Source organism: Oncorhynchus gorbuscha, linkage group LG25 (genome assembly GCF_021184085.1).
Source record: "Oncorhynchus gorbuscha isolate QuinsamMale2020 ecotype Even-year linkage group LG25, OgorEven_v1.0, whole genome shotgun sequence".
Classification (NCBI taxonomy): domain Eukaryota; kingdom Metazoa; phylum Chordata; class Actinopteri; order Salmoniformes; family Salmonidae; genus Oncorhynchus; species Oncorhynchus gorbuscha.
Window position 1 is genome coordinate 41267164 of NC_060197.1, and position 14182 is coordinate 41281345.

At 46.3% G+C, this 14182-nt stretch overlaps 1 protein-coding gene across 1 annotated transcript in view; it reads left to right on the forward strand.

Annotated features, from left to right (window-relative positions):
• Positions 1-14182, forward strand: part of rbpjb (recombination signal binding protein for immunoglobulin kappa J region b) — a 102693-nt gene that overhangs the window by 80476 nt on the left and 8035 nt on the right. The window contains exons 6-8 of the mRNA XM_046328943.1: positions 2188-2325; positions 4892-5004; positions 13779-13919. Of these exons, the coding sequence (XP_046184899.1) occupies positions 2188-2325; positions 4892-5004; positions 13779-13919 (392 nt within the window). The remainder of the gene's footprint in view (positions 1-2187; positions 2326-4891; positions 5005-13778; positions 13920-14182) is intronic.

Genomic DNA, 14182 nt, shown 5'->3' on the forward strand with positions numbered 1-14182 from the left:
TGTTGTTCTCATCTTATCACCCAGACGGGGACATGTGGTGTTCTCTCTCATCTTATCACCCAGACGGGGACATGTGTTGTTCTCATCTTATCACCCAGACGGGGACATGTGTTGTTCTCATCTTATCACCCAGACGGGGACATGTGTTGTTCTCATCTTATCACCCAGACGGGGACATGTGGTGTTCTCATCTTATCACCCAGACGGGGACATGTGGTGTTCTCATCTTATCACCCAGACGGGGACATGTGTTGTTCTCATCTTATCACCCAGACGGGGACATGTGGTGTTCTCATCTTATCACCCAGACGGGGACATGTGTTGTTCTCATCTTATCACCCAGACGGGGACATGTGTTGTTCTCATCTTATCACCCAGACGGGGACATGTGTTGTTCTCATCTTATCACCCAGACGGGGACATGTGGTGTTCTCATCTTATCACCCAGACGGGGACATGTGGTGTTCTCATCTTATCACCCAGACGGGGACATGTGTTGTTCTCATCTTATCACCCAGACGGGGACATGTGGTGTTCTCATCTTATCACCCAGACGGGGACATGTGGTGTTCTCATCTTATCACCCAGACGGGGACATGTGGTGTTCTCATCTTATCACCCAGACGGGGACATGTGGTGTTCTCATCTTATCACCCAGACGGGGACATGTGGTGTTCTCATCTTATCACCCAGACGGGGACATGTGGTGTTCTCATCTTATCACCCAGACGGGGACATGTGGTGTTCTCATCTTATCACCCAGACGGGGACATGTGGTGTTCTCATCTTATCACCCAGACGGGGACATGTGGTGTTCTCATCTTATCACCCAGACGGGGACATGTGGTGTTCTCATCTTATCACCCAGACGGGGACATGTGGTGTTCTCATCTTATCACCCAGACGGGGACATGTGGTGTTCTCATCTTATCACCCAGACGGGGACATGTGGTGTTCTCATCTTATCACCCAGACGGGGACATGTGGTGTTCTCATCTTATCACCCAGACGGGGACATGTGGTGTTCTCATCTTATCACCCAGACGGGGACATGTGGTGTTCTCATCTTATCACCCAGACGGGAACATGTGGTGTTCTCATCTTATCACCCAGACGGGGACATGTGGTGTTCTCATCTTATCACCCAGACGGGGACATGTGGTGTTCTCATCTTATCACCCAGACGGGGACATGTGGTGTTCTCATCTTATCACCCAGACGGGGACATGTGTTGTTCTCATCTTATCACCCAGACGGGGACATGTGGTGTTCTCTCTCATCTTATTACATTTACATTTAAGTCATTTAGCAGACGCTCTTATCCAGAGCGACTTACAAATTGGTGCATTCACCTTATGACATCCAGTGGAACAGCCACTTTACAATAGTGCATCTACATATTTTAAGGGGGGGGTGAGAAGGATTACTTTATCCTATCCTAGGTATTCCTTAAAGAGGTGGGGTTTCAGGTGTCTCCGGAAGGTGGTGATTGACTCCGCTGTCCTGGCGTCGTGAGGGAGTTTGTTCCACCATTGGGGAGCCAGAGCAGCGAACAGTTTTGACTGGGCTGAGCGGGAACTGTACTTCCTCAGTGGTAGGGAGGCGAGCAGGCCAGAGGTGGATGAACGCAGTGCCCTTATTTGGGTGTAGGGCCTGATCAGAGCCTGGAGGTACTGAGGTGCCGTTCCCCTCACAGCTCCGTAGGCAAGCACCATGGTCTTGTAGCGGATGCGAGCTTCAACTGGAAGCCAGTGGAGAGAGCGGAGGAGCGGGGTGACGTGAGAGAACTTGGGAAGGTTGAACACCAGACGGGCTGCGGCGTTCTGGATGAGTTGTAGGGGTTTAATGGCACAGGCAGGGAGCCCAGCCAACAGCGAGTTGCAGTAATCCAGACGGGATTATCACCCAGACGGGGACATGTGGTGTTCTCTCTCATCTGATCACCCAGACGGGGACATGTGGTGTTCTCATCCTGTCACCCAGATGGGGACATGTGGTGTTCTCATCCTGTCACCCAGACGGGGACATGTGTTGTTCTCTCTCATCTGATCACCCAGACGGGGACATGTGGTGTTCTCTCTCATCTGATCACCCAGACGGGGACATGTGTTGCTCTCATCTTATCACCCAGACGTACATGTAGTGTGTTCTCTTTATCTCTCTCTCTGTGTGTGTCTCCTACTGCAGTGTGTATTGCATCGGGGACCAAGGTGGCCCTGTTCAACCGGTTGCGGTCCCAGACGGTCAGCACGCGCTACCTACATGTGGAGGGGGGGAACTTCCACGCCAGCTCCCAGCAATGGGGTGCCTTCTACGTTCACCTGTGTGAGTGTGGTACACACACACACACACACACACACACACACACACACACACACACACACACACACACACACACACACACACACACACACACACACACACACACACACACACACACACACACACACACACTTCCACTGTAAAAATGTGTGTAAGGGTGTATGCGTATATGGGCAATGTATTTCATTAAAAAAAAATCTTTATTTAACTAGACAAGTCAGTTAAGAAAGAAATCTTATTTCACAATGACAACCTACCGGGGAACAGTGGGTTAACTGCCTTGTTCAGGGGCGGAACGACAGATTTTTACCTTGTCAGCTCGGGGATTCAGTCTTGCTACCTTTCGGTTACTAGTCCAACGCTCTAACCACTAAGGCTACCTGCCGCCCCAAATGGGTAATGTATGTGTGTGTGGGTAATGTATGTATGGGTAATGTATGTGTGGGTAATGTATGGGTAATGTATGTGTGGGTAATGTATGTGTGGGTAATGTATGTGTGTATGTGTGGGTAATGTATGGGTAATGTGTGTGTGGGTAATGTGTGTATGGGTAATGTATGTGTGGGTAATGTATGGGTAATGTGTGTGTGGGTAATGTGTGTGTGGGTAATGTATGTGTGGGTAATGTATGGGTAATGTATGTGTGGGTAATGTATGTGTGGGTAATGTGTGTGTGGGTAATGTATGTGTGGGTAATGTATGGGTAATGTGTGTGTATGGGTAATGTATGTGTGTGTGGGTAATGTATGGGTAATGTGTGTGTATGGGTAATGTGTGTGTGTGTGTGGGTAATGTATGGGTAATGTGTGTGTATGGGTAATGTGTGTGTGTGTGTGGGTAGTGTGTGTGTGGGTAGTGTGTGTGTGGGTAGTGTGTGTGTGGGTAGTGTGTGTGTGTGTGGGGGTAATGTATGGGTAATGTATGGGTAATGTAGGTGTGTGTGGGTAATGTATGGGTAATGTGTGTGTGTGTGGGGGTAATGTATGGGTAATGTATGTCGGTAATGTATGGGTAATGTATGTATGTGTGGGTAATGTATGGGTAATGTATGTGTGTGTGGGTAATGTATGGGTAATGTATGTATGTATGTGTGGGTAATGTATGGGTAATGTATGTATGTATGTGTGGGTAATGTATGGGTAATGTATGTATGTGTGTATGGGTAATGTGTATAGGGAAGCATTCAAACCCCTTCACTTTTTCCACATTTTGTTATGTTATAGCCTTATTCTAAAATTGCATTTTATTTCCTCATCAATCTACACACAATACCCCATAATGACAAATATTACTCAGTACTTTGTTGAAGCACCTTTGGCAGTGATTACAGCCTTGACTCTTCTTGGGTATGATGCTACAAGCTTGGCACACCTGTATTTGGGGAGTTTCTCTCATTCTTCTCTGCACATCCTCTCAAGCTCTGTCAGGTTGGATGGGGAACGTCGCTGCACAGCTACTTCCAGGTCTCTCCTGAGATGTTTGATCGGGTTCAAGTCCAGGCTCTGGCTGGACCACTCAAGGACATTCAGAGACATGTCCCGAAGCCACTCCTGTGTTGTCTTGGCTGTGTGCTTAGTGTCGTTGTCCTGTTGGAAGGTGAACCTTCACCCCGGTCTGAGGTCCTGAGTGTTCTGGAGCAGGTTTTCATCAAGGGTCTCTCTGTACTTTGCTCCTTTCATCTTTGCCTCGATCCTGACTAGTCTCCCAGTCCCTGCTACTGAAAAACATCCCCACAGCATGATGCTGTCACCACCGTGCTTCACCGTAGGGATGGTGCCACGTTTCCTCCAGAAGTGATGCTTGGCATTCAGGCTAAAGAGTTCAATCTGATTGGTGGAGTGCTGCAGAGATGGTTGTCCTTCTGGAAGGTTCTCCAATCTCCACAGAGGAACTCTGTAGCTCTGTCAGAGTGACCATTGGATTTTTGGTCACCTCCCTGACCAAGGCCCTTCTCTCCCTGATTGCTCAATTTGGCCGGGAGGCCAGCTCTAGAAAGATTCTTGGTGGTTCCAAACTTCTTCCATTTAAGAATGATGTTCTTGGGGACCTGCAATGCTGCAGACATTTTTTGGTACCCTTCCCCAGATCTATGCCTCGACACAGTCCTGTCTCAGAGCTCTACGGACAAAAATTTCACACCAAAAAATTCTTACCTGTTTTTGCCTTGTCATTATGGCGTATTGTGATGTCATTATGGGGTAGTGTGATGTCATTATGGGGTAGTGTGATGTCATTATGGGGTAGTGTGATGTCATTATGGGGTATTGTGATGTCATTATGGGGTAGTGTGATGTCATTATGGGGTATTGTGTGTAGATTGAGGACATTTGTTTATGTAATTCATTTTAGAATAAGACTGTAATGTAACAACATTTTGATAAAGTCAAGCGGTCTGAATATTTTCTGATTCCACTGTATGGGTAAATGACAATACCATGCTTTGTTTTAAAGTGGATTGTTGAGAGGCTTGACGTTACATTTCCACCCTAAAATTCTTTATACTCTTTATACAGTGTAAGCGTATGTGCTTTTGAAACCAAAGATGAATGTTGTGTGTCCTGTTCCCCAGTGGATGACGAGGAGTCTGAAGGAGAGGAGTTCACTGTGAGAGATGGCTACATCCACTATGGACAGACGGTCAAACTGGTCTGCTCTGTCACCGGGATGGCCCTGCCACGCCTGGTACTACCCACCACTTCACTCTCTTACATCTGTTTATCCTCTCTCCATGTTTTTCTCTCCATGTTTCTCTCCATGTTTCTCTCCATGTTTCTCTCCATGTTTCTCTCCATGTTTCTCTCCATGTTTCTCTCCTCTCTCCATGTTTCTCTCCCTGTTTCTCTCCTCTCTCCATGTTTCTCTCCTCTCTCCATGTTTCTCTCCATGTTTCTCTCCATGTTTCTCTCCATGTTTCTCTCCATGTTTCTCTCCTCTCTCCATGTTTCTCTCCATGTTTCTCTCCTCTCTCCATGTTTCTCTCCATGTTTCTCTCCTCTCTCCATGTTTCTCTCCTCTCTCCATGTTTCTCTCCATGTTTCTCTCCATGTTTCTCTCCTCTCTCCATGTTTCTCTCCTCTCTCCATGTTTCTCTCCTCTCTCCATGTTTCTCCTCTCTCCATGTTTCCCTCCTCTCTCCATGTTTCTCTCCTCTCTCCATGTTTCTCTCCTCTCTCCATGTTTCTCTCCATGTTTCTCTCCTCTCTCCATGTTTCTCTCCTCTCTCCATGTTTCTCTCCATGTTTCTCTCCTCTCTCCATGTTTCTCCTCTCTCCATGTTTCTCTCCATGGTTCTCCTCTCTCCATGTTTCTCTCCATGGTTCTCCTCTCTCCATGTTTCTCTCCATGGTTCTCCTCTCTCCATGTTTCTCTCCATGGTTCTCCTCTCTCCATGTTTCTCTCCATGGTTCTCCTCTCTCCATGTTTCTCTCCATGGTTCTCCTCTCTCCATGTTTCTCTCCATGGTTCTCCTCTCTCCATGTTTCTCTCCATGGTTCTCCTCTCTCCATGTTTCTCTCCATGTTTCTCCTCTCTCCATGTTTCTCTCCATGTTTCTCCTCTCTCCATGTTTCTCTCCATGTTTCTCCTCTCTCCATGTTTCTCCTCTCTCCATGTTTCTCTCCATGTTTCTCTCCATGTTTCTCCTCTCTCCATGTTTCTCTCCATGTTTCTCTCCATGTTTCTCTCCTCTCTCCATGTTTCTCTCCATGTTTCTCTCCTCTCTCCATGTTTCTCTCCATGTTTCTCCGCTCTCCATGTTTCTCTCCATGTTTCTCCTCTCTCCATGTTTCTCTCCATGTTTCTCCTCTCTCCATGTTTCTCTCCATGTTTCTCCTCTCTCCATGTTTCTCCTCTCTCCATGTTTCTCCTCTCTCCATGTTTCTCTCCATGTTTCTCTCCATGTTTCTCCTCTCTCCATGTTTCTCTCCATGTTTCTCTCCTCTCTCCATGTTTCTCTCCATGTTTCTCTCCTCTCTCCATGTTTCTCTCCATGTTTCTCCTCTCTCCATGTTTCTCTCCATGTTTCTCCTCTCTCCATGTTTCTCTCCATGTTTCTCTCCTCTCTCCATGTTTCTCTCCATGTTTCTCTCCTCTCTCCATGTTTCTCTCCATGTTTCTCTCCTCTCTCCATGTTTCTCTCCATGTTTCTCTCCTCTCTCCATGTTTCTCTCCATGTTTCTCTCCTCTCTCCATGTTTCTCTCCATGTTTCTCTCCTCTCTCCATGTTTCTCTCTTCTCTCCATGTTTCTCTCCATGTTTCTCTCTTCTCTCCATGTTTCTCTCCATGTTTCTCTCTTCTCTCCATGTTTCTCTCTTCTCTCCATGTTTCTCTCTTCTCTCCATGTTTCTCTCTTCTCTCCATGTTTCTCTCCCTGTTTCTCCATGTTTCTCTCCCTGTTTCTCTCCATGTTTCTCTCCATGTTTCTCTCCATGTTTCTCTCCATGTTTCTCTCCATGTTTCTCCTCTCTCCATGTTTCTCTCCATGTTTCTCTCCTGTTTCTCTCCATGTTTCTCTCCATGTTTCTCTCCATGTTTTCTCCTCTCTCCATGTTCCTCTCTCCATGTTTCTCTCTCTCCATGTTTCTCCTCTCTCCATGTTTCTCTCCTGTTTCTCTCCATGTTTTCTCTCTCTCCATGTTTCTCTCCTCTCTCCATGTTTTCTCCTCTCTCCATGTTTTCTCCTCTCTCCATGTTTCTCTCCTCTCTCCATGTTTTCTCCTCCATGTTTCTCTCCATGTTTCTCTCCCTGTTTCTCTCCTGTTTCTCTCCATGTTTCTCTCCATGTTTCTCTCCATGTTTCTTCATGTTTCTCCTGTTTCTCTCCATGTTTCTCTCCATGTTTCTCTCCATGTTTCTCTCCATGTTTCTCTCCATGTTTTTCTCTCCATGTTTCTCTCCATGTTTCTCTCCATGTTTTCTCCTCTCTCCATGTTTCTCTCCATGTTTCCATGTTTCTCTCCATGTCTCTCCTTCCTCTCTCCATGTTTCTCTCCATGTTTCTTTCTCCATGTTTCTCTCCATGTTTCTTCTCTCCATGTTTCTCCCTGTTTCTCTCCATGTTTTCTCCTCTCTCCATGTTTCTCTCCATGTTTCTTCTCTCCATGTTTCTCTCCATGTTTTCTCTCCCTGTTTCTCTCCTCTCTCCATGTTTCTCTCCATGTTTCTCTCCATGTTTCTCTCCATGTTTCTCTCTCCATGTTTTCTCTCCATGTTTCTCTCTCTCCATGTTTCTCTCCCTGTTTTCTCTCCATGTTTCTCTCCATGTTTTTCTCTCCATGTTTCTCTCCTGTTTTTCTCTCCATGTTTCTCTCCTCTCTCCATGTTTCTCTCCATGTTTTCATGTTTCTCCTCTCTCCATGTTTCTCTCCATCTCTCCATTTTCTCCCTGTTTTTCTCTCCATGTTTCTCTCCATGTTTCTCTCCATGTTTCTCTCCATGTTTTTCTCTCCATGTTTCTCTCCTCTCTCCATGTTTCTCTCCATGTTTCTCTCCATGTTTCTCTCCTCTCTCCATGTTTTTCCTCTCCATGTTTTCTCCTCTCTCCATGTTTTTCTCTCCATGTTTCTCCTCTCTCCATGTTTCTCTCCATGTTTCTCTCCTCTCTCCATGTTTCTCTCTTTGTTTCTCTCCTCTCTCCATGTTTCTCTCCATGTTTCTCTCCTCTCTCCATGTTTCTCTCCATGTTTCCCTCCTCTCTCCATGTTTCTCTCCATGTTTCTCTCCTCTCTCCATGTTTCTCTCCTCTCTCCATGTTTCTCTCCATGTTTCTCCCTGTTTCTCTCCTCTCTCCATGTTTCTCTCCATGTTTCTCTCCATGTTTCTTCCCTGTTTCTCTCCCTGTTTCTCTCCATGTTTCTCTCCATGTTTCTCTCCATGTTTCTCTCCTCCATGTTTCTCTCCTCTCTCCATGTTTCTCTCCTCTCTCCATGTTTCTCTCCTCTCTCCATGTTTCTCTCCTCTCTCCATGTTTCTCTCCATGTTTCTCCTCTCTCCATGTTTCTCTCCATGTTTCTCTCCTCTCTCCATGTTTCTCTCCTCTCTCCATGTTTCTCTCCTCTCTCCATGTTTCTCTCCTCTCTCCATGTTTCTCTCCTCTCTCCATGTTTCTCTCCTCTCTCCATGTTTCTCTCCCTGTTTCTCTCCTCTCTCCATGTTTCTCTCCCTGTTTCTCTCCTCTCTCCATGTTTCTCTCCTCTCTCCATGTTTCTCTCCTCTCTCCATGTTTCTCTCCATGTTTCTCTCCCTGTTTCTCTCCTCTCTCCATGTTTCTCTCCCTGTTTCTCTCCTCTCTCCATGTTTCTCTCCATGTTTCTCTCCCTGTTTCTCTCCTCTCTCCATGTTTCTCTCCATGTTTCTCTCCTCTCTCCATGTTTCTCTCCTCTCTCCATGTTTCTCTCCATGTTTCTCTCCTCTCTCCATGTTTCTCTCCTCTCTCCATGTTTCTCTCCTCTCCATGTTTCTCTCCTCTCTCCATGTTTCTCTCCATGTTTCTCTCCTCTCTCCATGTTTCTCTCCTCTCTCCATGTTTCTCTCCCTGTTTCTCTCCCTGTTTCTCTCCATGTTTCTCTCCCTGTTTCTCTCCTCTCTCCATGTTTCTCTCCATGTTTCTCTCCCTGTTTCTCTCCTCTCTCCATGTTTCTCTCCTCTCTCCATGTTTCTCTCCATGTTTCTCTCCTCTCTCCATGTTTCTCTCCATGTTTCTCTCCTCTCTCCATGTTTCTCTCCATGTTTCTCTCCTCTCTCCATGTTTCTCTCCTCTCTCCATGTTTCCATGTTTCTCTCCTCTCTCCATGTTTCTCTCCTCTCTCCATGTTTCTCTCCTCTCTCCATGTTTCTCTCCATGTTTCTCTCCATGTTTCTCTCCATGTTTCTCTCCATGTTTCTCTCCATGTTTCTCTCATCTCTCCATGTTTCTCCCTGTTTCTCTCCTCTCTCCATGTTTCTCTCCATGTTTCTCCCTGTTTCTCTCCTCTCTCCATGTTTCTCTCCATGTTTCTCTCCATGTTTCTCTCCCTGTTTCTCTCCCTGTTTCTCTCCATGTTTCTCTCCCTGTTTCTCTCCCTGTTTCTCTCCATGTTTCTCTCCATGTTTCTCTCCCTGTTTCTCCATGTTTCTCCTCTCTCCCTGTTTCTCTCCATGTTTCTCCTCTCTCCATGTTTCTCTCCATGTTTCTCTCCTCTCTCCATGTTTCTCTCTTTGTTTCTCTCCTCTCTCCATGTTTCTCTCTTTGTTTCTCTCCTCTCTCCATGTTTCTCTCTTTGTTTCTCTCCTCTCTCCATGTTTCTCTCCATGTTTCTCTCCTCTCTCCATGTTTCTCTCCATGTTTCTCTCCTCTCTCCATGTTTCTCTCCATGTTTCTCTCCATGTTTCTCTCCATGTTTCTCTCCATGTTTCTCTCCTCTCTCCATGTTTCTCTCCATGTTTCTCTCCATGTTTCTCTCCTCTCTCCATGTTTCTCTCCATGTTTCTCTCCATGTTTCTCTCCATGTTTCTCTCCATGTTTCTCTCCATGTTTCTCCCTGTTTCTCTCCTCTCTCCATGTTTCTCTCCATGTTTCTCTCCCTGTTTCTCTCCCTGTTTCTCTCCCTGTTTCTCTCCTCTCTCCATGTTTCTCCTCTCTCCATGTTTCTCTCCATGTTTCTCCTCTCTCCATGTTTCTCTCCATGTTTCTCTCCTCTCTCCATGTTTCTCTCCTCTCTCCATGTTTCTCTCCTCTCTCCATGTTTCTCTCCATGTTTCTCTCCTCTCTCCATGTTTCTCTCCTCTCTCCATGTTTCTCTCCCTGTTTCTCTCCTCTCTCCATGTTTCTCTCCCTGTTTCTCTCCTCTCTCCATGTTTCTCTCCCTGTTTCTCTCCTCTCTCCATGTTTCTCTCCTCTCTCCATGTTTCTCTCCTCTCTCCATGTTTCTCTCCTCTCTCCATGTTTCTCTCCTCTCTCCATGTTTCTCTCCATGTTTCTCTCCCTGTTTCTCTCCTCTCTCCATGTTTCTCTCCCTGTTTCTCTCCTCTCTCCATGTTTCTCTCCCTGTTTCTCTCCTCTCTCCATGTTTCTCTCCCTGTTTCTCTCCCTGTTTCTCTCCTCTCTCCATGTTTCTCTCCATGTTTCTCTCCTCTCTCCATGTTTCTCTCCTCTCTCCATGTTTCTCTCCATGTTTCTCTCCTCTCTCCATGTTTCTCTCCTCTCTCCATGTTTCTCTCCTCTCCATGTTTCTCTCCTCTCTCCATGTTTCTCTCCATGTTTCTCTCCTCTCTCCATGTTTCTCTCCTCTCTCCATGTTTCTCTCCCTGTTTCTCTCCCTGTTTCTCTCCATGTTTCTCTCCCTGTTTCTCTCCTCTCTCCATGTTTCTCTCCATGTTTCTCTCCCTGTTTCTCTCCTCTCTCCATGTTTCTCTCCATGTTTCTCTCCTCTCTCCATGTTTCTCTCCATGTTTCTCTCCTCTCTCCATGTTTCTCTCCATGTTTCTCTCCTCTCTCCATGTTTCTCTCCCTGTTTCTCTCCTCTCTCCATGTTTCTCTCCATGTTTCTCTCCTCTCTCCATGTTTCTCTCCATGTTTCTCTCCTCTCTCCATGTTTCTCTCCATGTTTCTCTCCTCTCTCCATGTTTCTCTCCTCTCTCCATGTTTCTCTCCTCTCTCCATGTTTCTCTCCCTGTTTCTCTCCTCTCTCCATGTTTCTCTCCCTGTTTCTCTCCTCTCTCCATGTTTCTCTCCCTGTTTCTCTCCTCTCTCCATGTTTCTCTCCATGTTTCTCTCCATGTTTCTCTCCATGTTTCTCTCCCTGTTTCTCTCCTCTCTCCATGTTTCTCTCCATGTTTCTCTCCTCTCTCCATGTTTCTCTCCTCTCTCCATGTTTCTCTCCTCTCTCCATGTTTCTCTCCTCTCTCCATGTTTCTCTCCTCTCTCCATGTTTCTCTCCTCTCTCCATGTTTCTCTCCTCTCTCCATGTTTCTCTTCATGTTTCTCTCCATGTTTCTCTCCTCTCTCCATTTTTCTCTCCATGTTTCTCTCCTCTCCATGTTTCTCTCCTCTCCATGTTTCTCTCCTCTCCATGTTTCTCTCCTCTCCATGTTTCTCTCTCCTCTCCATGTTTCTCTCTCCTCTCCATGTTTCTCTCTTCTCTCCATGTTTCTCTCTTCTCTCCATGTTTCTCTCTCTCTCCATGTTTTTCTCTCCATGTTTTCTCTCTCTCTCCATGTTTCTCTCCATGTTTTCTCCTCTCTCCATGTTTCTCTCCTCTCTCCATGTTTCTCTCCATGTTTCTCTCCTCTCTCCATGTTTCTCTCCTCTCTCCATGTTTTTCTCTCCATGTTTCTCTCCTCTCTCCATGTTTTCTCTCCTCTCTCCATGTTTTCTCCTCTCTCCATGTTTTTTTCTCCATGTTTCTCTCCATGTTTCTCTCCATGTTTCTCTCCATGTTTCTCTCCTCTCTCCATGTTTCTCTCCATGTTTCTCTCCTCTCTCCATGTTTCTCTCCATGTTTCTCTCCTCTCTCCATGTTTCTCTCCATGTTTCTCTCCTCTCTCCATGTTTCTCTCCATGTTTCTCTCCTCTCTCCATGTTTCTCTCCTCTCTCCATGTTTCTCTCCATGTTTCTCTCCTCTCTCCATGTTTCTCTCCTCTCTCCATGTTTCTCTCCTCTCTCCATGTTTCTCTCCTCTCTCCATGTTTCTCTCCATGTTTCTCTCCATGTTTCTCTCCTCTCCATGTTTCTCTCTCTCCATGTTTCTCTCCTCTCTCCATGTTTCTCTCCTCTCTCCATGTTTCTCTCCTCTCTCCATGTTTCTCTCCATGTTTCTCTCCTCTCTCCATGTTTCTCTCCATGTTTCTCTCCTCTCTCCATGTTTCTCTCCTCTCTCCATGTTTCTCTCCATGTTTCTCTCCTCTCTCCATGTTTCTCTCCTCTCTCCATGTTTCTCTCCTCTCTCCATGTTTCTCTCCTCTCTCCATGTTTCTCTCCTCTCTCCATGTTTCTCTCCATGTTTCTCTCCTCTCTCCATGTTTCTCTCCTCTCTCCATGTTTCTCTCCATGTTTCTCTCCATGTTTCTCTCCTCTCTCCATGTTTCTCTCCTCTCTCCCTGTTTCTCTCCTCTCTCCCTGTTTCTCTCCTCTCTCCCTGTTTCTCTCCTCTCTCCCTGTTTCTCTCCTCTCTCCATGTTTCTCTCCTCTCTCCATGTTTCTCTCCTCTCTCCATGTTTCTCTCCTCTCTCCATGTTTCTCTCCTCTCTCCCTGTTTCTCTCCTCTCTCCATGTTTCTCTCCTCTCTCCATGTTTCTCTCCTCTCTCCATTTTTCTCTCCTCTCTCCATGTTTCTCTCCTCTCTCCATGTTTCTCTCCCCTCTCTCCCTGTTTCTCTCCTCTCTCCATGTTTCTCTCCTCTCTCCATGTTTCTCTCCTCTCTCCATGTTTCTCTCCTCTCTCCATGTTTCTCTCCTCTCTCCATGTTTCTCTCCTCTCTCCATGTTTCTCTCCTCTCTCTCCCTGTTTCTGTTTCTCCTCTCTCCATGTTTCTCTCCTCTCTCCATGTTTCTCTCCTCTCTCCATGTTTCTCTCCTCTCTCCATGTTTCTCTCCTCTCTCCCTGTTTCTCTCCTCTCTCCCTGTTTCTCTCCTCTCTCCCTGTTTCTCTCTCCTCTCTCCCTGTTTCTCTCTCTCTCCATGTTTCTCTCCTCTCTCCATGTTTCTCTCCTCTCTCCATGTTTCTCTCCTCTCTCCATGTTTCTCTCCTCTCTCCATGTTTCTCTCCTCTCTCCATGTTTCTCTCCTGTTTCTCTCTCCATGTTTCTCTCCTCTCTCCATGTTTCTCTCCTCTCTCCATGTTTCTCTCCTCTCTCCATGTTTCTCTCCTCTCTCCATGTTTCTCTCCTCTCTCCATGTTTCTCTCCTCTCTCCATGTTTCTCTCCTCTCTCCATGTTTTTCTCCTCCTCTCTCTCCATGTTTCTCTCCTCTCTCCATGTTTCTCTCCTCTCTCCATGTTTCTCTCCTCTCTCCATGTTTCTCTCCTCTCTCCATGTTTCTCTCCTCTCTCCATGTTTCTCTCCTCTCTCCCTGTTTCTCTCCTCTCTCCCTGTTTCTCTCCTCTCTCCCTGTTTCTCTCCTCTCTCCCTGTTTCTCTCCTCTCTCCATGTTTTCTCTCCTCTCTCCATGTTTCTCTCCTCTCTCCATGTTTCTCTCCCTCTCTCCCATGTTTCTCTCCTCTCTCCCTGTTTCTCTCCTCTCTCCATGTTTCTCTCCTCTCTCCATGTTTCTCTCCTCTCTCCCTGTTTCTCTCCTCTCTCCATGTTTCTCTCCTCTCTCCATGTTTCTCTCCTCTCTCCATTTTTCCTACAGAACTCTTTATTTTTCTGTCTTGTATGTCTTTTTTATGTTAATATTCTCACTATTTCTCTTTTACCAACACACACACACTGAGCTCTAAGCAACTAAACCCTAAACACCAGCCTGTCTGTGTGTGTCAGATCATCCGTAAGGTGGACAAGCAGACGGCCTTGTTGGATGCAGACGACCCCGTCTCCCAGCTGCACAAGTGTTCATTCTACCTGAAGGACACAGAGCGGATGTACCTGTGCCTTTCCCAAGAGAGGATCATACAGTTTCAAGTGAGTGAGACACTACCTTCCATTATGCGTTGAGACCACCTTCATTACATGTTGAGACTACCTTCCATTATGCGTTGAGACCACCTTCATTACATGTTGAGACCACCTTCCATTACATGTTGAGACTACCTTCCATTATGCGTTGAGACCACCTTCATTACATGTTGAGACTACCTTCATTACATGTTGAGACTACCTTCCATTATGCGTTGAGACCACCTTCATTACATGTTGAGACTACCTTCCATTATGCGTTGAGACCA